Source organism: Bombus huntii, chromosome 5 (genome assembly GCF_024542735.1).
Source record: "Bombus huntii isolate Logan2020A chromosome 5, iyBomHunt1.1, whole genome shotgun sequence".
Lineage (NCBI taxonomy): Eukaryota > Metazoa > Arthropoda > Insecta > Hymenoptera > Apidae > Bombus > Bombus huntii.
Window position 1 is genome coordinate 12,736,963 of NC_066242.1, and position 19,856 is coordinate 12,756,818.

At 40.9% G+C, this 19,856-nt stretch overlaps 3 protein-coding genes and 1 long non-coding RNA gene across 5 annotated transcripts in view; 1 reads left to right on the forward strand and 3 right to left on the reverse strand.

Annotated features, from left to right (window-relative positions):
• LOC126865617 (uncharacterized) overlaps window positions 1–19,848 on the forward strand; it is a 21,579-nt gene extending 1,731 nt beyond the window's left edge. Inside the window, exon 2 of one of the 2 annotated variants that reach the window (XR_007689605.1) lies at window positions 19,159–19,848. This is a non-coding gene — a long non-coding RNA (uncharacterized LOC126865617). Of the gene's footprint in view, window positions 1–2,262; window positions 2,950–19,158 lie in introns of those variants that run through there. The other variant, XR_007689606.1, reaches the window with a different exon arrangement.
• On the reverse strand, window positions 294–2,246 carry LOC126865612 (uncharacterized). Its single transcript, XM_050618355.1, has 4 exons — window positions 1,766–2,246; window positions 1,033–1,635; window positions 814–949; window positions 294–516 (listed from the first exon to the last, which is right to left on the reverse strand). Exons 2-4 carry the CDS (start codon window positions 1,256–1,258, stop codon window positions 420–422), a joined length of 459 nt encoding a protein of 152 aa, XP_050474312.1. The 5' UTR covers window positions 1,259–1,635; window positions 1,766–2,246; the 3' UTR covers window positions 294–419.
• On the reverse strand, window positions 2,955–4,420 carry LOC126865613 (keratin-associated protein 19-2-like). Its single transcript, XM_050618356.1, has 3 exons — window positions 4,215–4,420; window positions 3,225–3,513; window positions 2,955–3,098 (listed from the first exon to the last, which is right to left on the reverse strand). Exons 1-3 carry the CDS (start codon window positions 4,321–4,323, stop codon window positions 3,077–3,079), a joined length of 420 nt encoding a protein of 139 aa, XP_050474313.1. The 5' UTR covers window positions 4,324–4,420; the 3' UTR covers window positions 2,955–3,076.
• On the reverse strand, window positions 7,655–10,953 carry LOC126865599 (uncharacterized). The gene is made up of 4 exons (XM_050618335.1): window positions 10,690–10,953; window positions 9,799–10,265; window positions 8,660–9,075; window positions 7,655–8,418 (listed from the first exon to the last, which is right to left on the reverse strand). The coding sequence occupies exons 1-4, from the start codon at window positions 10,772–10,774 to the stop codon at window positions 8,385–8,387; spliced, it is 1,002 nt and encodes a 333-aa protein (XP_050474292.1). The 5' UTR covers window positions 10,775–10,953; the 3' UTR covers window positions 7,655–8,384.
• Window positions 19,849–19,856: the final 8 nt, after the last annotated feature.

Consider the following 19,856-nt stretch of genomic DNA (forward strand, 5'->3'; position numbering starts at 1 on the left):
TCGAAGCTTTCAGGATTCAGGATTGAAGATAAAGCTAAGCGTTCTCTCGTGTGTAATTTCATTCAGGCAGCATCGTTTTTGCAACTTTGTAACAATTGCAATAGCAATAAACTTACCCTACGATGAGAAGAAAATGTTCGGCTCGCGATGGTTTCTTTCTTGTTGCTACCAGTTACAGAAATCGATCAAACTTTCTGGACGAAAGCGGTCTCACGTAACGTTTCAGTCATTCGTCAACGTTTTTGACGTTATTAAAACACGTTTGTCGATAAGAAGCTGAATTCTTTACGATATTTTTATGGAAAAAATTTTTATTCAGGAAACGTACAATTATTTATCGAGAAGAAATTGTACAAAGGAAGATATTAATTCGCCACTCGTACTAGTTTCATAAACTTTGCTTTGTAATCGCCTAAACTCTAAAGTATCGACACTTTCTTGGGCTGATTCATCGACGCGAACTTTTCAGGATCGCTTGAGCTCGACTGAGTCAACAGCGTTTCAGAGTGATGTTTCCTGAAAAACCGTTTTATGTTTAAAATTCCACGAACAATTACCAGTAACAATGAGTTTTTTGATTTTAAATTGTCCGAAATACAATACACTTGGCGGAAAATACAAATTAAAATGTCACTTGAAAGATAATTTCAAAGGCAAGATACGCAATATCATTTATCAAAAACACCGAATTACTCGATAAATTAGTCTAATACAATCATTCGCAAATCGTTCTCCTATAGCGTCGCTAATAATTTTTGATGTGCTGTGAAATACCAGTTTGAAAAAGTTACCACTAGATTCTTCTTTCTTTACCTGCAAATTCTGGCAAACACACTTTGAACGAAAGCCAAGTGTTTATGCAATTTCACCATTACGTTGTCCAATTGTCCGGCGGTCTTCGCCTTTTTTAATTCCAACTTGTTCACCGATTCGATGCGGTTTGGAATTCCTCGAAGAAAAGTATAGAAATTAGGAAATTGTAACGTAGGATTATTTCTTACGACTATCGTAGACTTTCTTTCTAAAAATTACTCGAGTTCTCCCGATTCTCGTTTCCCTGATCGTCACGTTGGTAAAAGTCTAGCTGTTCCAGCGAATTTAGAATATTCGCCAAACCATTATCGGTCTTCGACATCGGTTTTATGGACGTTGGTATCGCGCTGGTATTCATCATTTCGTTGATCGCCAGGTCAAGATTTTTCAATGTGATGATGCCCTCCTCGACCAAGTCTCTCACGACCATTATGAATTCCTCCATTAATCGAGCCTGAAATATTAAATTAATCGCTGCATTATTATCAATGTATCATTATTATTAATACATCTTTTTCTTATTTTCACTGGCAGATCGTGCCCCTGTAATTTCTTCGGAAAAAATTAGAAGCACTTTGCACGTTAAAATACGATTGTGTGGTTTATGACTGATACTCGCTTCCTGTTGTATTAGATTGTCTAAATTAGGAAAGTCTCTGCGAAGTTTCTCGAAATAATCGCCGCTTCCTAATAGAGCCGCACGTAGATTCACGATTTCTTCTATGGAGTTTTCTGTCCGACGCAAGTCATTTCCGGGGAACTCGCGGTCAGAGACCCGCTGAACTCGGACGCTTCGCTGTTCACCTTCTTGCGTTTGATTTTCTTTGCAATGAAACAAGAAAAGAAAAAAATGGGGAGAAAAACGAACGATATTAGCGCCTACAGATTCTCGAAGACGTGGATAAATGACAACTTTAATCTTCGTTTTGTCATGAAGATAATTTTCTCTTACCTGTCGATCCTAATTTAGCGAAGGATCCGTACTGTACCTAGAAACAGATTTATCAACGTTGAATCGATACTAACGAGAAAGATACGACTTCTACTCACTTTCAAGAAGAATAACACTAACAAAACTGTTAGGAGCTTCATTCTTTATGTAACTTTCTATTCGGATCCTTGGAGAAAAGTCGATCATCAATCGAGCTACGTCGATGATTGCTGCTGGCTGGTTGAGCGATCGATTTTATAGTGGCGAAATGCGTGGCTAAACGCACTCTGCTATGCCATGTTTTCCAAACATCCCTTCCTAACATCGCGATAAAATCAGACGCAGCTATTTCACGACGAATCATTCTGAGTTGTTACGAATGTTAAATGTTCGCACCGTTAGAACATTCTCTGACGTTCAGTCAGTTTTAATTCAGATATAGTAAAATAATCTTAACTCTGATATCATCTTTCCAAAAGGATATCCCTTAGATAAATTTAGATAATTTTATTTTACAGGCTGGTCCTTAAGCGATGGTACGATCGGACACAGGATGATTCAACGTGGAAGAACAAGTCGAAAATATGGAAAAAAATATCTTCATATGACTCTTCGTTTCTGAGAAAATCGAGTTTAAAGATTTATCAAGTATATTTAAACTTGATTAAGTAGCCACTAGATTGGTAAGTAAACAATCGGCAAAAGGCTATTATACCTGCGAAGATAAGTAAAAAGTGGAAAATGAAATTTGAGGTTCTTAAGCAAGTAAAGTTTGAATATGTTTGATTAAAAACTGGTTTCAATACGACGTTTTCCTAGAAAACAAAGCATCCTGTGGAAAAAATGTTATTCTACGCTTTTGACTTATTTTCACACGTAGTGCAGCTTGTTTATTTACTCTTGCTCAGCCTGGAATCATCCGAGTTTAAATATATTCGTCAAATTTGCAAACTCGATTTTCTCGGAAACGAAGCGTCACAGGAAAATATTTTATTCCACATTTTCTCCTTACTCTTTCTCGTCTGATTGTATCGTCATTTTACAATCTTTACGAGACACTTTATATCCACCAGCTTCGACGATGAAAGATGATATTATTTTGAAACACGTCAGAAAAATCTCTGACATAAGTAGGTGACATAAGTAGTACACATAAAGTAGGTGTAAATTGAATATGGGTTTATATCTAAAAAAAAAAAGAACAATCTAATCCAGTCTAATGTACAAAAGTTTATTTTACAAAATACTAAGTCAAACGTTCAGATATCGTACAAAATTGAGCATCATAGGCTAGGTCGTTATCCAGTATTTATTTTTGAGCGAACGAATTCCTTATCGCCCATATCCGTAGCCTCTGCAATGAGAAAAGACAATGTATAAAATTCTCATATAAATGTAATGTTTGAAAAATAATTCGATCTAATCTCGAATAAATGAATTTTTATTGGAAATCAGTAATTGACGAATAATGAATATTTACCCGGCCTTCGCGCTCGCGAAAGATGCGCTTCCGAATGGGGAGCTGATGGAACCGGCGTGAGCAGACGAAGAACTACCGCCTCCATAGGGATAGCCTCCGTATCCACCGTATCCACCGTGTCCACCGTATCCACCGTATCCACCGTATCCACCGAATCTACCGTGTCCACCGAATCCACCGAATCCACCGAGTCCACCGAATCCACCGAGTCCACCGTAACCGAAGTGGCTGGGATCTGGATTTGCCTCTCTAACATTCCTCGATAGTGGGACGTCTGGAACATCTGGAACTAGAAATTTCACAAGAATAAAGAAATGTAGCTTAAGTTTCGACAGTGTATAGCTTGTTGTTCAAGGATTGTTAAATCGGAGGATCGTATCAGAAAATAATAATAATAATAATAAAAAAAAAAAAAGAAACAGAAGAGAAGAGAAGAGATCGACAGGCGATAAATTGGTGAAACTTTCAGGAAGCTGGAGATCGCGGCAACCTTCGAAAAAACTAAGATTGAAAAGTAATAATTTTTTCCGTTCGAAGATCTGTTAGGCATTCACTAAACGATGAGTCACAGCGGCAAGTATATTTCAATCCCGCCGATGTGACGCGAAGCATGTTAATCATTTTACGTTCAAGACTAAACGTCTGACGAGATGCAAAACAGAAGCTATCGTACGACTATTAAACAACCGCGAAGAAAATGTAATCATTGTGCAGCCTGACTCGGACAACGTGTCCCTTATAAGAGAGATCTGGAACTATCGAAAGTACTCTTCGATCTCGTTTCATCTTCAGCTTTGATTTCTCATTCGGACATTCCTAACGATCGATCTGCTTTGACTTTGATCCCAATTTTAGCTCCCGTAAACGTTACTCCTCTAATCGCAAACTGTCCAATCATTAACTTTACAATTTTGAACAAACTGTGAGATTTCGAACGAATTACGAACTGAGCTTCTCTGTTAAGTTAACGTAGATTCTCAAGTACTACACCTTGCTCTCCAACGTCAGGGTAGCCAGGATAGTCAGAGTAGCCAGGGTATGCAGGATAAGCGAAAGTGGTAGCCAACACGACGACCAAAACGATTAGTGTAGTCTTCATGTTTCCGGATTTGTTCAGCACGAATTAACGACTTGATACTCGTCTAGCAGCTTCTTCGAGATTCGAGAGCGAAGTGACGATGAGAAAATCCACAGGGCGGTCTTTATATAGTAACCGCGAGCGTTCTGAACGTCTTGGGATGTCCCGAGTTTACGTAGAGGTACCAAACAGGTACTCTTCGCGAGGAACGAGCGAATCTCATTAGCACGGACAGGCCTCCATTGTGTGAACGCTTTGGGCACGATATAACGCGTTACCAAGAAGATGACTATCGGAACTTAACCAGACAAACGACCACAAACGATGATCAGACGATATTTGCATCCCTACTTTTTGCTAGCAATTCGAACTCTACTATATAGTAGACATAGCGGAATCGTTTTTTACGGTCAGATGCTTTTTCTTCTGTTTTTGTTTGCTTCTCTTTCGACGCTTGTCCGATCCTTCGATCGTTTCCGCTAGGACACGCGCGTGGTCCTTGCTGTCATTTGGTGTTTCTTGTTCCGTGTCTAAAAGGAAGCGAAGGATTTAGACTCAATTTCAGGAGAATGTTATTTCTTTATCCGTATCGAGAAGAAAATAGAGGATTTCGGCTCGATTCTGGTTGGCCAAACCCAATATGTATCGTTCGTTTTCCATTTCCTATGTTCATTCGTAGCAGAGAAAAAATAATAGATTTGGACTGGATCTTTATTTAAACGAATCTTGTTTATATTAAATAATAAATTAAATTATATTAAATTAAATAATAATATATATATTTATTATAATATAAATATATATTAAGTATATTAAATATTAAAGATTGTTTAATATTTAAACGATCTTTATTTAAACGGCTTGTTTCGCTGTATTCTCGCTATCTATTAGGTTGTCCGAAAAGTTTCTTTCGTTTTATGAGGAAATAATAGACGTACAGTGTTTTTATATTATTTTGTCGAATTACGTTCGATCCATTTTGTTCTGTTGAGATAAACACCGCGACATTTCACAGACTTGGTTTCACGTTTGTATGCGCTGTTGTAAAAAACAGGTTTGCGAAAGAAAGACACTTTTCGGACAACCTAATACTTTCATTTTCGATATGTGTCGGAGAGAACGTGGAATATCGTTCGTATCCTGTTTTATTTAAATTTACTGTGTTCAATTCGTTATCCGCAGCCTGTTATGTTAAATGTACAAGTCGACATTTTATTTGCGATCGAATTCTTGATTTGAAACGTCAACGCGTGTATTATGCATAATTTTCTGGATGGAATCTTCTTTTCGCTTTAGATGCCACGTCGTTCGATACTTCGAGTTTAATAATATTTTTCGTACGTGTTGGAAAATTTCCTTTGGAAATTATCTTAATGATCGTAATTTCATTACGCGTAGAAAAATTTCACGCGGGTTGTGTGTTAATTAAGGCCTGCAACTACCTGGGATTCCCCGTGAGGGACATTCGTCGCCGTTGTCGTTCTTCTATCTTATCGAGCAAAATAATTTTCCATTGCCCCTAAAAATGACCATCGACTCGTTCAAGTTTTCCTAAAACCATTATATCGAAAGAATATTCAAAGATCCAACATACGCGCGATATAAATTTTACAGAACATTGACCTATGAGTGCGATCGAAACGCCAGACGAAAAATAAAAGATAGATGAAAGATGAAATACAAGATGACAATCACATGTCAATTACAATGTGAATGTTCGTAGAAATTACACAAACCCGTTTGGTCAGTGGACTTTCATACGCTAAATTGCTTTGGAAGGTCGGCACTTGTGATGCTCGTTGCTCTTCAATTTGTAAGAAATTTGGAACATGCTTGCAATCGGAATGAAGTTTCATCGTATAATTTTTTGTTGCACGATATTGTGATGAAAAGGGGCTATTAGTATTCACCGTTGTTTACGTTCAGTTACTCATCTTCTTAGAAAACATGTACATCGTAGTATTCGTAGCATGCTTAAATGTCAACCACAAAGAGCAAATGGAACTTTTTAATTTAAACAATCGTTTAATCGGTGATTTTTATATTCCCAGTTTTCGGTTCGTTCGTCTGGAATGTTTAGAAAAAAGCAATTGAAGCAGAATATAACGACATTATTTTACATATACAACCGAGAAATCGAACAGAATCATCGTAACGCGGAAGGATTTCTTCGCAATTATATATGGACAGTCACGGACAAACCTTAAATTTCAAGTTTATTCATCGATGTAGGCGGCAAAATGGTTTCTCACGTCGTTCACGTTTTAACGAAGAACGACAGGGAATTTTGAAATCGCGAGGCTAAAAGGTTTCACGATCAGGACCAGCTCCACCGTTCGATGAATCAGACGAATGTTTTTGTGTAGTGACTAATTGCCTATTACACGTATACACACATAGTACACGTGTATAATCTCAAGGTTTCGAGCAGAGCATGACGATTTCCGTGTGACCATCTAACTCGTCTATTTAGCGAACCAATTCGACCGCGATCATCGTGTCGTGTTTCCTCGCGTTTGTATTGCTGTATCGTCATTCTTGCCTTTCCTTTTTCAGCCACGTAAGATCTAACGGAATTACGCCAATAGTAAAACCGAATAGTTCGCCCATTATTTAAATATTTGAGTGTTTTGCTTCCAAAGTCTATTTGGCTTAGCTCGCTCCGCTCTCTAATGCTCTTAGCTCGTCGAGTTCGTAGAAAGATTGTAAATGGATCGAGTTATATTCCATTTGGTTCAAGTTTGCATTACGATACGGAACTTCTTCGATATTCAATGATTTCTTGAAAGCGACTTGCGCAAGTCGTTAATTGCATGCTTGAAAATTGAAAATTGCTCGTAAACTTGCAATACAGATACGGATTAATGTCTGCTGGGAAAAGTAAATCTATATAACGACGAGCTAGAGAGTCATTAAAGTAAGTTCCTAGAAGCGATTAAAGGGTGTATTCGTGATTCACGTACACGTAATGGTTGTCATCGTGTTTCTATCGATGGACAGGTCAACGTTTAATGAGCTTGCCGCGACTATTATTCGATCGTATGAAATATACAGAGTGGTTGGTAACTGGTGGTACAAGCGGAAAGGGGGTGATTCTACGCGAAAAAAGAAGTCGAAAATATAGAATAAAAATTTTTCGTTTGAGGCTTTGTTTTCGAGAAAATCGACTTTGAATCTTCGCTCCGTACGCGTGCACTTTATCGCGTCTCGTTATAACGGATCGTTGTCTCGATGGAAAAATTAAAAAAAAAAAATTTTATTCTATATTTTCGACTTCTTTTTTTGCGCAGAATCACCCCCTTTCCGAAAGTTGGGAACGACTTGTGGTTTTATTGAAAATTCCAGACTCGTGTTCGTTTTGAAAATAGCTTTATTTCGATGGCATCTCATGCATCGTTTACGAAAGACAATTTTCTCAGGTCGAAGCAGTTCAATGAGTAACAATGTACGGTACTGGAATAATGAATTTCTTCACTCTAAATTCGCAAGCTATCGTTAACTAATAATTTCTTATACACTTTACGAACTATACTACAAGTGTGATTACCTTCGATCGATGTTCTCTTCGATTACGGCTTCAAGGTAGTCGAACGATCATGCAAACCCTTGTCTCTCCGAATGATACGACGTAATATTGCACTAGTCCGTTCGATCACTACGAGATCGACGCTACGTTCTACGTTATTTTCTTACATACTATTCGTTTCTAATTTAAAGATACAATCTAAAGTACGATACTAATTTTAGAAGGAAAAGATATAATTTTGTAGATCATCGGTGAAGGGTTGGCATAGCTTGTTCGTCGAGCTACCATTCGATGAAATTCTCGCATTAGGAGTAACAGTGACATTGGCAGGAATAATTCGATTCGTTCGGCGGTTAAATCTGAAGAGAGTGCCCATTCGAAGAAACACGATCCTCGATCGCTTCTTCAGGGCCATGCTGGAGAATAGAAAAGTGGAGCACAGTCGAAACTCTGTCCTGTCTGCATATTAATGTCCAATGGAATATTGATCTTAACGGTATCGAGAAGCGAACGGCTCGATCATCGATCTATAGCGCCCGATCGATTAGTCGGGGATTTACTCCTCGGATGGCGGAGGACGCCGCTTTTTCCTGCAGAAATCGGTTCGGTGAAACGCATCGTGAAGTGAAACCCGATATATCACGATATCGGATGTAATAATATTTGAACAATAACGAATAATAACATTTTACGCAATGCACAATTAATAAGATCAAGCAATTATGAAACGATAATTGAGATTATCCTTTTTGTCTTAGAAATATTAAATTTTTTTAATTATTGACGTCTTACGTTTTTTTTTTATTAATAAAATATCATTAAAAAGCTTACCCATTAGGGGATCCACCGTAAGCAGTTGCTACCGAACTCGCGACACCACCTTTTCCAGTAGAGTAACTGTTAGCAATGGCGGTCACGGCGCCAGGGGGAGATCCTTCGGAGGATCCAGCTCGAGAAGACCCACCAGGGAAGCTGAACACCATGGGGAAGAAGTTGTTCAGGTTCGGGTAGTTTTGTCGGCGACGATTGCCCTTGAAGGGAACGAAAGGAACGGACAGTTCATCGTCGTCATCCTCGTCTTCTTCCTCGTCATCGTCCACAACGACGACAGGGGTCTTCTTGTTCTTTTTTCCATGCTGAGCCTTCGGACGGTTCGGGACCACTTCTGTGCTCTTGTAGACCGGCTCTGCGGCTGGAGTTACCGGGGCCGCCTCGGTGGTGAACGCGGGAATCGATTCCGGTTGCTCCTGCAGCAAGCAATGTTTATGGAAATTCAGAATTTTCTCATTTCTTACTCTTCCTTAGACAGCTCTGTTGGATATCCTCTCTGTCAAGAAATATAAAAATTCTTTTTCATTCTTTTATCAGGGAGTACTATTACTTTCAGATACTTTCTGAATAATTTGATGATTTTTCTGATAATTAATAAGTATATAACAGTGGAAATCGGTTTATCCCTTCTTTTTCTACGCGTAGAAAATAGAACCACACGGAAACGCATTCGTTGACGGGAGTATTTCCGCGATTAAACGAAAGATTTTGTTTTATCGAAACAGGATATCTTGTTTAAAAGAATTTAATAAGATGGCGAACTTATCAAGAGAGAAAAAAAAGATTTTATTAAGAATTTACTATCCGTGTATATTTAACGATTCCATGTTTAATATTTAACGCAAGTAGTTACTGAAGTGAAATACCCTAACTTCTCACCATCCGCATATTAACTTTAAGGCCGGTTTCACACAGAGATACGCGTATCGTAATACATACACGTATCGCGATACGTGTATTGCCAGCTGCGTACCATGCGAATGTCGCCATTTGTATTAATGTTTCGTCTGTCGTCTTCCTACGTAAGAAAAATATCCTTGCCAGGATACACGAAACGAGTATCGCTGCGATATCCGTGCGAAGTTGATTTAATTGTTCCAATTATAGCAAATACCGAATCTATGAAACAGTCATAGTACCTGGGCAGGCAGAGCAGCATGCTGTTTATGATGTTGCTGTTCGTCCTCCTGCTGGTGCTGGTCCCCTTGAGGATGATTTACCTCATCCTGCGGAACATTTCCTTCCTGTGGACGATGCTCCTCAGGCTGATACACTTCTTCCTGTTGTACTTGAGTTTGTTCGTCGTCGCTATAAGAATCAGCAGCCTCAGGCGCTGCTTGAGCCTCAGCGCTCGACACTTCCGATTCCTCGATCGGTTCCGGGCCGTTCTTCAAATGCGGCGGCTGCATGCCAGTGAAAAATGCCTCGCCGCTCACAGCGTTTCCTTGGGCGAACACACCAGTCGCCTGGCCACCGTGACTCGAACGTCGCACGGGTCTGTAGTATCCGGTGAACATCATCGCTCTATGGGGATATGGATGCGCGGCTGTCCTCTTCTCTCGCAGGAAAACTATGGGGTTCCCGTAAGGATCTAACATCACTGAAACTTTAGGAAAAGAACGTATGAAGCTTGGGCGGTGGAAATGGAGAGAATTTTGCTTTGAGAAACGCAGTGGAAGAAGCTTCTTCCTATCGTAACGAAAGGGCGAATTTAATGTTTCGTCCGAAGATTCATAGTCATCGTGAGCCCCAGAAGCACTGTAGAGGACGTTCGAAATCAGATAGTGAGAATGGGGAGATTTAGCTTTGGAAAAAGAAACGGAGGAAACTTTTTGCTACTGTGATTAAACAGCGAATTCTGTATTTCGTAATTGATGGACGACGCGTATCCTTCTGGTAGGAAATATAGGAGGACTGTTTCAATTCACAGTCTCAAAGTATCGTTCGGAGAACTTTTGTAGAAGATGATTCGTGACACGACGAAAGACCAATTTAGCTCTTGAAGAAAAGACTATGGTCGTTTTACTTACCAGGTTCAGCAGGAATAGCCCTGGACTCCGTTACCGCGATCGTCGTCGCCACGACGAGGAGGACGAAGCTGATCCACTGCGCCATCCTCGGGAACCAAATCGTATCGGCACGAACTTAGAACAGACGCGAGATCTCCAGCAACGATGGTCAGGATTTCGTTGGAACACCACAAGCTGGCAAGCACTGTGCACCTGTCTGGTGGACGGGGGTCTAGCTGGTTCGCGAACTTTTTGCACGATGCTGGCTATTCTCGAATCCGCAATTGCTTTTATACCAAGAGCTATGATCACGCGGGGGATGGGATGGGCAAACGACGACGCGGGCCATGGGATGGATCGGTCGGATCCATGCACGAGAACGGGGATACGGGACCCTCTGCAGCCCCCACCATCGATCGTCAGGTGGTTGCCTCGTACCCAACAGGATCGTCGTAACGCAAACGTGCGCATCGTTCAACGATACGTGATCGTCATCCGAGATCGGTTTCGAACTTGAATCGAACGCATTAATTGTGATCTCTGCAGATCTCTGCTTGAATTCGTCTGATCAAGTTACACAACTGTTACTGCTGTCGATAAGAGATACGTTGGTAAGCTTTGCGATTCTTTGGCTGCAAAGTGAAACGACAGAGGATGCATCTCTCACGAACGATGGAAATATCGATAGAAGGAGCACGGAACTCCGAAAGGATGCGATATGATTTTGAATTTGAACCCAAAGGTTGAAAGATAGGACGTAAATTTACAAAGATCCCTCTTTGAAGAAAGTAGCATGAGATTATCAATGAGATCACTGATCGATGGACGATATAGGAGACTTGGCGGTGTTCCTTTCACGATGACTACTTTTTCCAGGACTCGGTTCTCGTGACTCAAGCAGATCAGAACCCGATAAAAGGATCTAACGACGGAATAACGCGAGGTTCATACATTTTCAATCGTTCTATAAATACGCGCGATCCAAGGAACGAGCCAGGACGATGCTTTCCGCTGATTCTTTAGCCGTGGCCGTACCTTCACGGGAATTCGCGTTTCCAGAATTTCCATTCCCTTGCCTCGATCGTCTTCGCCGTTTTTTATCTTTTTTTTTTTTTTTTATTCCGCGACCCCCTTCTTCCACGAACGACGCCCTCGAGACATTTCATCCTGGACTCGTTAATCCTTTCGGACGTTCGACGAAGATTCGAGATCGATATTATTGCGCCGCGCCTGTAGCAGAGAAGATAAACGAGCAGACCACGTTCACCCATTACTTTTTCGTGCATCAAATTAATATACGTCGTATCTCGGATACATCTCAGTCACGCGTTAACCACGCACGAGGACAGATTATTTTCGAGCGATCGTCCGGCTATTTTGGTCGATCGAAGGTTACGGAAGCTGATTGCAACGGATCCGGCGTCACCCGGTACGGTTAATGACGTCTGTTTTGACGTAACCTTTTAATATTAATATTATGTCAGTCATACTCGGTGGAATAGTGGCGGGTAGGGGTATGACTTGGTCAGAGGCGACGATAATTCTCGGGGATGATCAAAAGTCCGTAAGAGTCCAATGGCGGTGGCCGCGACGCTCGTGCTCTGAATTTCAAGCGAATTCAGACAGATCCGCCTTCACGTGTCACTGTCCCTTCCTCCACCGTGGCTCCCTTCTCTCTTTCTCTTTTTAGCCGTTCTCCGTTCGGCATCGAACCGCCGCGAAGAGCAACGGAATTACGATCGACTCCGCTAGTCTTCTGCAGAAGCCCTCCAGCCTCGTTCGAGACCCCTTTTAACAGTATTTCTCCTCCGTTCGGGGTACATTATTCATCCCGCGCCTCTTCGTTCCTGTTTTTCCTCTCCTGCGAGACACGATACTCGCCCCGGTTTGCCGGTCCAAGCTATTGTTTCTTTACTGGATGATCTTTCCGTTGGATTCTACGCAGCCTGAACGATCGACGCGCCTATGAATCGTCGTAGCAGAGCACCGTCAACGAGGCTAATTTCCGTTTTGGCAGCGAATTGGTCGATCGATCGATCGTCCCGTCGGTGTACCGCTATTAGGCGGTCGATACTTCACCGTGTTTTACCATTTCATGAATCAACCTCCAAACGCACCGTTTTCCAAGTCACGCATATCGTATTTTCGAGCGTGACCAGGCGACGCAAAGCGGCACGTCCACTTCTGATAGAAAGAACGACCGTTCCGCACGGATGCAGCTGGATTCGCGATGCTTGACAAAAATTTACATTTCGTCGGTTGCTCTTAAACTCGCCATTTTTTTCTTTCTTTCTTTTTCTTTTTTTTTTCTCTTGCCCTTTTTTGTTGGCCGAGCCTGGCCGTTTCTCACGGACTCGCATCAACATGAGTTTCTTCCTCGAGGGAAACGAATCTTTTTCTTTTCGCTTGCTTCGGATGGTTTTGTGATCCATAAACTCTTCGATGGTTTTTCCTTCGATGGAAAGGTATAACGTCGAGTTATCATGGACCAAGTGAACGTTTAATAACATTCGCTATGGTAAGCGGCCACGTTGGACAGCTCTCATAGTCATCTCATGGTCTTGTTCCACTATTTCGAGGATAAGGATCTTAGTTCGTTGACCTCGTAAAACGATCCTATTTCACGAATCGTCTTCCTCGACTTGGTCGCAGAAATCAGAACACTGTTCCGCGTTAAAATTCACGGCGCACGTTCATTCGCCAGACCTATTGTTACCTAGATACAAACGTGATTGAGCAGAATGGTCACGTGTGTCTGTCGATCCATTTCTGGCTAGCAACAATAAAATCTTTTCCTGTAATCTGCCAACTAATTATCGAGCTTCGGTAATCTGTCGTGTCGAAACGAGGTTGAAATTGCACATCGAAATTTCAATGCAGGATTAAATTAAATCCGTTACTTTATTTATCATTTAGTTTCTCTCTAAATCTAACAAGCAGAAGATATTCACGCGTGACATTTACATTGTTTGTCATTTTAGTTACGCGATTATAAAATCGAAATTGTACCTTCTCATGAAAAAATCGTTCAAAAGGTATGAACATTTTATCGATCTTCCTTCCAGTTAAATAAGAAACATTCGATCAACTCTGGGAGTTCGCTTACGACCACAATTTTATGAGACAGTCGGACAACATAGTAAAGTATGGCTGGCGTTTCAAGGTTGGTCTTTTAAATCGGCAAATAGGACTATCGATGTTCGTCGTATCAACGAGGATTCCTATCGGCGAGAGTATCGAGCAGAACTTGTAAACAATCGTCGAATCGTAGTACGTCATCCGGTTGCGAGGACCTGCTCGCGAGTAAATCGCATGTAAACCGATGATGCAAGTCCCATAATAATGAAATTCAACGTCCGTCCGTCCATCCGTCCGTTTACTGCGTCAGTCTTTAGAGCCATTCGTCTTCAGGAATCTCTTTGTTTCGCTGTTTCCCATTGTTTTCCATCGTTTTCCGCGTGTACCTTAACCAGTTAGCTGTTTTTGACGAGTATACTCGTCGCGAAGAAGTGGCAATATCTCGTGTTACGACAAGCTCTGCCGGTAATAAAATAAAAAAATAAAACAGTCATTTCGTTACAACTTCATTCTATATTATAGCAGCCACACGTACTCTGTGTTTGACGAGTATACTCGTCGCGAAGAAGTGGCAATATCTCGTGTTACGACAAGCTCCGCCGGTAATAAAATAAAAAAATAAAACAGTCATTTCGTTACAACTTCATTCTCTATTATAGCAGCCACACGTGCTCTGTGTTTGACGAGTATACTCGTCATCGCTTACTTTTTCGACACATTTTAGCTACACACTTTTTAAAGAGGTCGCAACGGCTAACTGTTTAACTGCGCCGTATCTCGTCGATGACCGAGTCTAGGGTCACGAACGTATGTCCGTTTCTCTTATCGAAGAACGATTGCTCTTGGGGAAAAACATGCGAGTGCCATAAATTAAACCTAAATTTCAATGCTAGCGGATAATTATAATGTAAATAGATTCATTTCCATTTTCATGATAACGATGTAGTACGGTACTGTTTAAAAGTCATTTGCGATAGTGATCTTATAATAATTCCGAATGATTCTCGAGCGGAACCGGACGATACCGTTTTGCGTTCGGCTAATTAACAATTGGCCTCGATTTGGGTCAGAATGGTAATGAGCGTGGCGGAAGGTTCCGACGTAAGTCCGCAATATGAATATTCGGTTATTGGTATCAAAGATGACGAAGCAGAAAAATTGGCAATGGCAGGAAGTTTGCAGGCATTAAAATCGATAGGAAGGACGACTTATTATTAGAACATTGTATGGATACTATAGTTGCATAAATCGAATGGTCAATCACGCAAACTCTTGCCATCCATCGATGTCTTCGGTCAATGTATAGTATTCTTAAGACATTCTCTTGCGCATCTCTTGTGGTAGTATTATATCTTATTCTTTATCTTTCTGTCGTTTGCCCTTTTTGTATACTAAGTGTATTCCTTTTCTTTCTTTTAAATATATATATATATATATATATATATATATATATATATATATATATATATATATATATACGTACAAAAGAAAAAAAAGGAATACTATTTCTTATTCTCTGAATTAATATTTTGTTTCAATTTACGCCATAAAAGTAAGCGAACAGATAAATATTCATATTTGATGAATCGCCGTTTGTCTAATAAATGATATATATACGATGGTTACCATTTTAACAAAGTTATCCGAAGAGTTTCGCTGTAATCTCCGCCGTACGTAGTTTCCCGAACCTATCTACTTGTTACTCCCTTTGAAAGTTTCATGACATACCTTTTATTTGAAAACGTACAGTTAAATACATCATGTTCTAATTCTATAAAGGCTATAATCCTAAAATTTATTTTAGCGAGGGAAAAGTTACCTGTGAATCTTCCATCCATTGTACCATATTTATTCGTTCATCCTCAGTAATATTTCAACGGAGAATTTTATGACAAATCGTCCGTCTTAAAACGAAGATGACGAATAGAACATTAAAACACGTCATGTCCTAACCCCATGAATCCTATCTCCACCCGAAACTCTTCCAACATACCTAATCCTTTTTCACAAAATATCATGCTAACTCGTCCTCGGAGACGAATAATGCATAAAGGGAACCCAGACGGCATTCGTATGAAGCTCTCAAGAAGATGATGAAAACTGAATATAAAACTTCCACCCTGCATCAAACGGAGAAAAGAAAGGAGAAAGAAAAGATGGAAACAGTAGGGAAAAAAAGGGGGAAAGGAGAACGGGAAGAAACGTATGCATCGACGTCGGTATCTCTCCAATTTATCCAATTCGTCAATCGCTTCGCGACTGAACAACGATTCTTAATCGAGTATGCCAACCGTCGTTCACTTATTTGTCGCAAAATGATCGAGCCAGACGATGGCTCTCTCGGTTCTCAGGACGCGCAGCCTGTTTGTGGCTCCTGTTTTCGTGAACAGCCAGCACGCACGGAATCAAGATGAACCGACGTACAGACGTTACACGTGCTGCGCAGTGGCATACTGAATCGAACACGTCTGTCTGCTCACGTGCGACAACTGTCGAAACGTGAGACAATCGTATCGTTTCTGCGGTGGGTTCGCTTCGCTCCGTTCGATTATCGCGGTGAAGAACGACGCGCAAAGACGTACGGCGGCAGTAAAAATTGTGAATCGTTGTTCTCGTTGCATACGACGCGATGAACACGCGATCGAAACCTGCAAACCGATCGCATGGAATGGACAGCGGCGTGGAAAAAGGAGCCGACGGAAGGTTCCAAGTTTGGTATCGTTCATGAGACGAAGACCAGAGACAGAGACGAGTGAGGTAGGATGCTAGAATTTGTTCTCGTTTCAGTCGGCGAACATCCATTACTTTGGAAATTTATTATTCTTATTTATCGTTTATTTATTTATTTATCTCGTGCACGAGAATGAAAACAAATATAAAGAGTATAAAAAAAAATGTAAGATGTATAAAGCAAGGAATAGAATAGAAAATAAAGAGAATAGAATAGAAGCAGTATCTAACGTTTTAACATTTTTCACGATCCTTTTCAAATATCGAAACTCGAGACAAAGGTGGAGACAAGTTCCTAAGCTCGAAGTGATCCAAAAGATCCGAGTTCCAAGGATAGGAAAGGGAAGAAAAGAAGAAAAGTATCGAATCATCGACAAATCCGATTTCTGTTCGCAGAAACGGCACGCCTCGAGCGCGCGATCAGTTTCCGGGAAGAAATTAGAGGGTCGCTTGCCACGGGAGGCACGTACAAGCGTCCTAGCTCTTTTTTTGATTTTCTAATTCACGCCTGGATCCGGTGGATGATCTACGATTCAATAGAAATCCCCCCGAACGAGACAGTGAGGCACGTGGATAGCAATGTTTAATTCAAGATCGTTTCTCGGAATGATTCCGGTCGCGCAAATAATTTTACACCTCACGGCTGCGCTCGACGGATGCAGCTATTGCCATAAAAATGGCCAACTCGCGCAAAAAACGCAACGCGACGGAAATATTTTGCCAGTCGGTTGCTCGTTGTACGTCGATTTGACATGTACACTTCGCGCTCGCAACTTCCGCTGCGAGCCTTTTTCCTTTTCAACCCCCGTCCCCTTTACACTTTTCCACGCGTGTTCCTGTTTTCCCTTTGTCGAACCGTTTACACGAAAGGACGATGACTCTCGATAGATCCGCGTGCGCGTGTAGCAATTCCTATTTGAACACGAATCACGAAGAGCGAACAGGTAAGCTCAGAACGACGGGTTGAAGGACCGCGTTACATCTCGCCAAGTGGATTGCGTTCATTTTACAAATTTCCAGAATAAAACAGCCGCGACAGGTGTTTTGCTATCGTATCACTAGCGCAATGCGTATCGTGAACTAGACGCGGATCCTGTTCGCTGGCGCGGATGCGATCCTCCGCTGAATGAACAACGAGCGGTGAGCGAAGAGCGAGTAAGCCAACAGGCTTACTTGGCTCTTCCATCCAAAGGACGATCGTCTTCGAGTTCTAATTCTCGTAAGGGGCGAGCTATTTGTGGTTGTTCATTCCCCATCTTCGCTTCTAATTATAGTAGAACTACGCCTCTTGAAATTAAATGTTACCACCTGTTTAACCGATCTGCTGCTGATTCCACTTATTTAAACGAATGCTAACGAAGAATGATAAACAGCAGGAAGAATCGTGCCTCTTAACAGTGAAGTCGATTAACTGCCTTTTCTCACGATTTATCAATTTTAGCAATTTCACATAAAGATGTCGTAGGAAAAGTACATCTAATTGGATCATGAAATTGTGCATCTCGTGAGAAATTTTTTAATATATCGACGATAAATCAATACACGAAATACCAGCATCGATTTGCAAACTTGCTATCCAGTTTTATTTTTCAAAAACCAAATTTGTTTCATCGACTATCACGCGAAGTTATACGAACGGTTTGTCTTTCGGCGAGTTCGAATAAATAGACAGGCTTGTTAACGACATATAACATTATCAACAAATATTTACCGCAAAGTTTTCTTATCGCGATCTATTGAGAGAATCAAGAACGTTCGTTTCAAGAAGAAACTTTACGATATGATCGTACTTCGCAACTTTTCGTATAAGCTGGTATGAAAAGATGAATAATCAAACTTCCCCCACATTACCCCTCCCTTTGTACGCCACTGATCTTTCTGATCAGCAGTCAGAGGATCGACGGGCCGGGTAGGCCGGTTGGAATTTACCGTCCAGTCTTTCCAGGGAAGACATAAAATAGTCGCAGGTGTATAGTCAGCCGACATAAACGCCCACGAGTATTCGCAACGACGACTACGGATTCTGCATCCCGATGCGAAACGAGATCTGTCCCGGTTGCACCTGTTCGTTCTCCGTCACACGTTGATATTGTTCAACGCGGATCGATCAGGGGAATCGGTTCATGGGACGCAAACGATACTTCCGTGCTCTGATAGCACGCGAAACGTTAAAATTGCTTGTGAAACTATCACTCTTGACGATAAGTTTTCGATCAAACGCAACAATACAAAGCTAATCAAAAATACGATACTACATTTTCTATAAAATATATACTATAATATCTACAATAATCGATAGATGAAATTTACGTCCGATGGTTCGATACTATCGAGTTTGGTTGAAAATCTTTTGCTAGGAGAATGTAATATTATCTGTATTTTGGAGATTAGGGGCTGGTTTGGTATCGGAACATTTGTAATTTTTATTTTATTTTATTTCACTTAGAATAGCGCATTTTTTGGAATTTGAATGATATATTTTCCGCTTGTACCTTTTCATATTAGTTTCTTTGACGCAGGTTCTACGCGTACTTTAGTAATCTGTAGTTTCAGCGTTAAAGTCGATCTTCATGTTACAATTGCACGCTTTTTGACGCTGAGAATGATCTACTTAAAGATCGAATGTACAGCGATTTTACGATATCTACGATGCCAACGTGGTTAATAATGTTATGTATTCAGTTTCTAGGACGAGGTGCTTGTTTACGAGCTTCCTGGAGGCGCCAGCCAGGCGATCATTTGAATATGAGGTATTAAATCAATGTCCACTGGGACATTGATAACAGCAGCGATGTCAAATCAAAAGTATGACGAACACTTAGTTACGTCAGCGTAGCTACAAGTCCAGCCACGGATTCGCCATAAGATATATAGTGCTAGGCGTGCATAACGCGTGGAATACGAGATTCTTCCCTTGCATGAGTAAAATTTCTTATTCGACGACGCCGTCGGTCTCGTTGTTCTTCGCGAATTACCAAGCGGACCTCCGTTGATTTTTGGCATCGGTCAAGATTTCAGAGACTTTTTATTATTTCGATACTAACGCGAAAAGACAGTCTTCTTTCTTCATCGTAAGAAACTTTAATCCTCTCTACATTGTTTAAAGAAGCTCAAAGCATACGAATAATGGTAGATTCTCTTTCTTGTTTCCCTAGAAATTCAATAGCAAATGGCGCCTGCCTCGTATCTTTCGCAACAGAAAAATCGAGTATCTCCATGGCGAATTCAACGACACGATAAAAGGGTTAAGGATTAGAAGAAAGAATCGTGAAAGCGAAGATCGGCTCGAATATTCCATGATTTCACGCGAAAAAGTAAGGGGAAAGACAAAAAAAAAAAAAAAAAGAGAAAAGAGGAAGAAAGAAGAATAAAGAAGATAT

What these genes read in the sequence shown, in the direction of transcription:
- LOC126865612 (XM_050618355.1), bottom strand. Translation starts at nt 1,258, where the DNA reads ATGGAGGAATTCATAATGGTCGTGAGAGACTTGGTCGAGGAGGGCATC. An exon ending in CGAGAATCGGGAGAACTCGA is followed by an intron (nt 950 to 1,032) that starts GTAATTTTTAGA and finishes CTTTTCTTCGAG; the next exon opens with GAATTCCAAACCGCATCGAA. An exon ending in GTGTTTGCCAGAATTTGCAG is followed by an intron (nt 517 to 813) that starts GTAAAGAAAGAA and finishes ACGGTTTTTCAG; the next exon opens with GAAACATCACTCTGAAACGC.
- LOC126865613 (XM_050618356.1), bottom strand. Translation starts at nt 4,323, where the DNA reads ATGAAGACTACACTAATCGTTTTGGTCGTCGTGTTGGCTACCACTTTC. An exon ending in CCCTGACGTTGGAGAGCAAG is followed by an intron (nt 3,514 to 4,214) that starts GTGTAGTACTTG and finishes TGAAATTTCTAG; the next exon opens with TTCCAGATGTTCCAGACGTC. An exon ending in TTCGCGAGCGCGAAGGCCGG is followed by an intron (nt 3,099 to 3,224) that starts GTAAATATTCAT and finishes TTCTCATTGCAG; the next exon opens with AGGCTACGGATATGGGCGAT.
- LOC126865599 (XM_050618335.1), bottom strand. Translation starts at nt 10,774, where the DNA reads ATGGCGCAGTGGATCAGCTTCGTCCTCCTCGTCGTGGCGACGACGATC. An exon ending in ATGCTGCTCTGCCTGCCCAG is followed by an intron (nt 9,076 to 9,798) that starts GTACTATGACTG and finishes TGCTTGCTGCAG; the next exon opens with GAGCAACCGGAATCGATTCC. An exon ending in TACGGTGGATCCCCTAATGG is followed by an intron (nt 8,419 to 8,659) that starts GTAAGCTTTTTA and finishes CGATTTCTGCAG; the next exon opens with GAAAAAGCGGCGTCCTCCGC.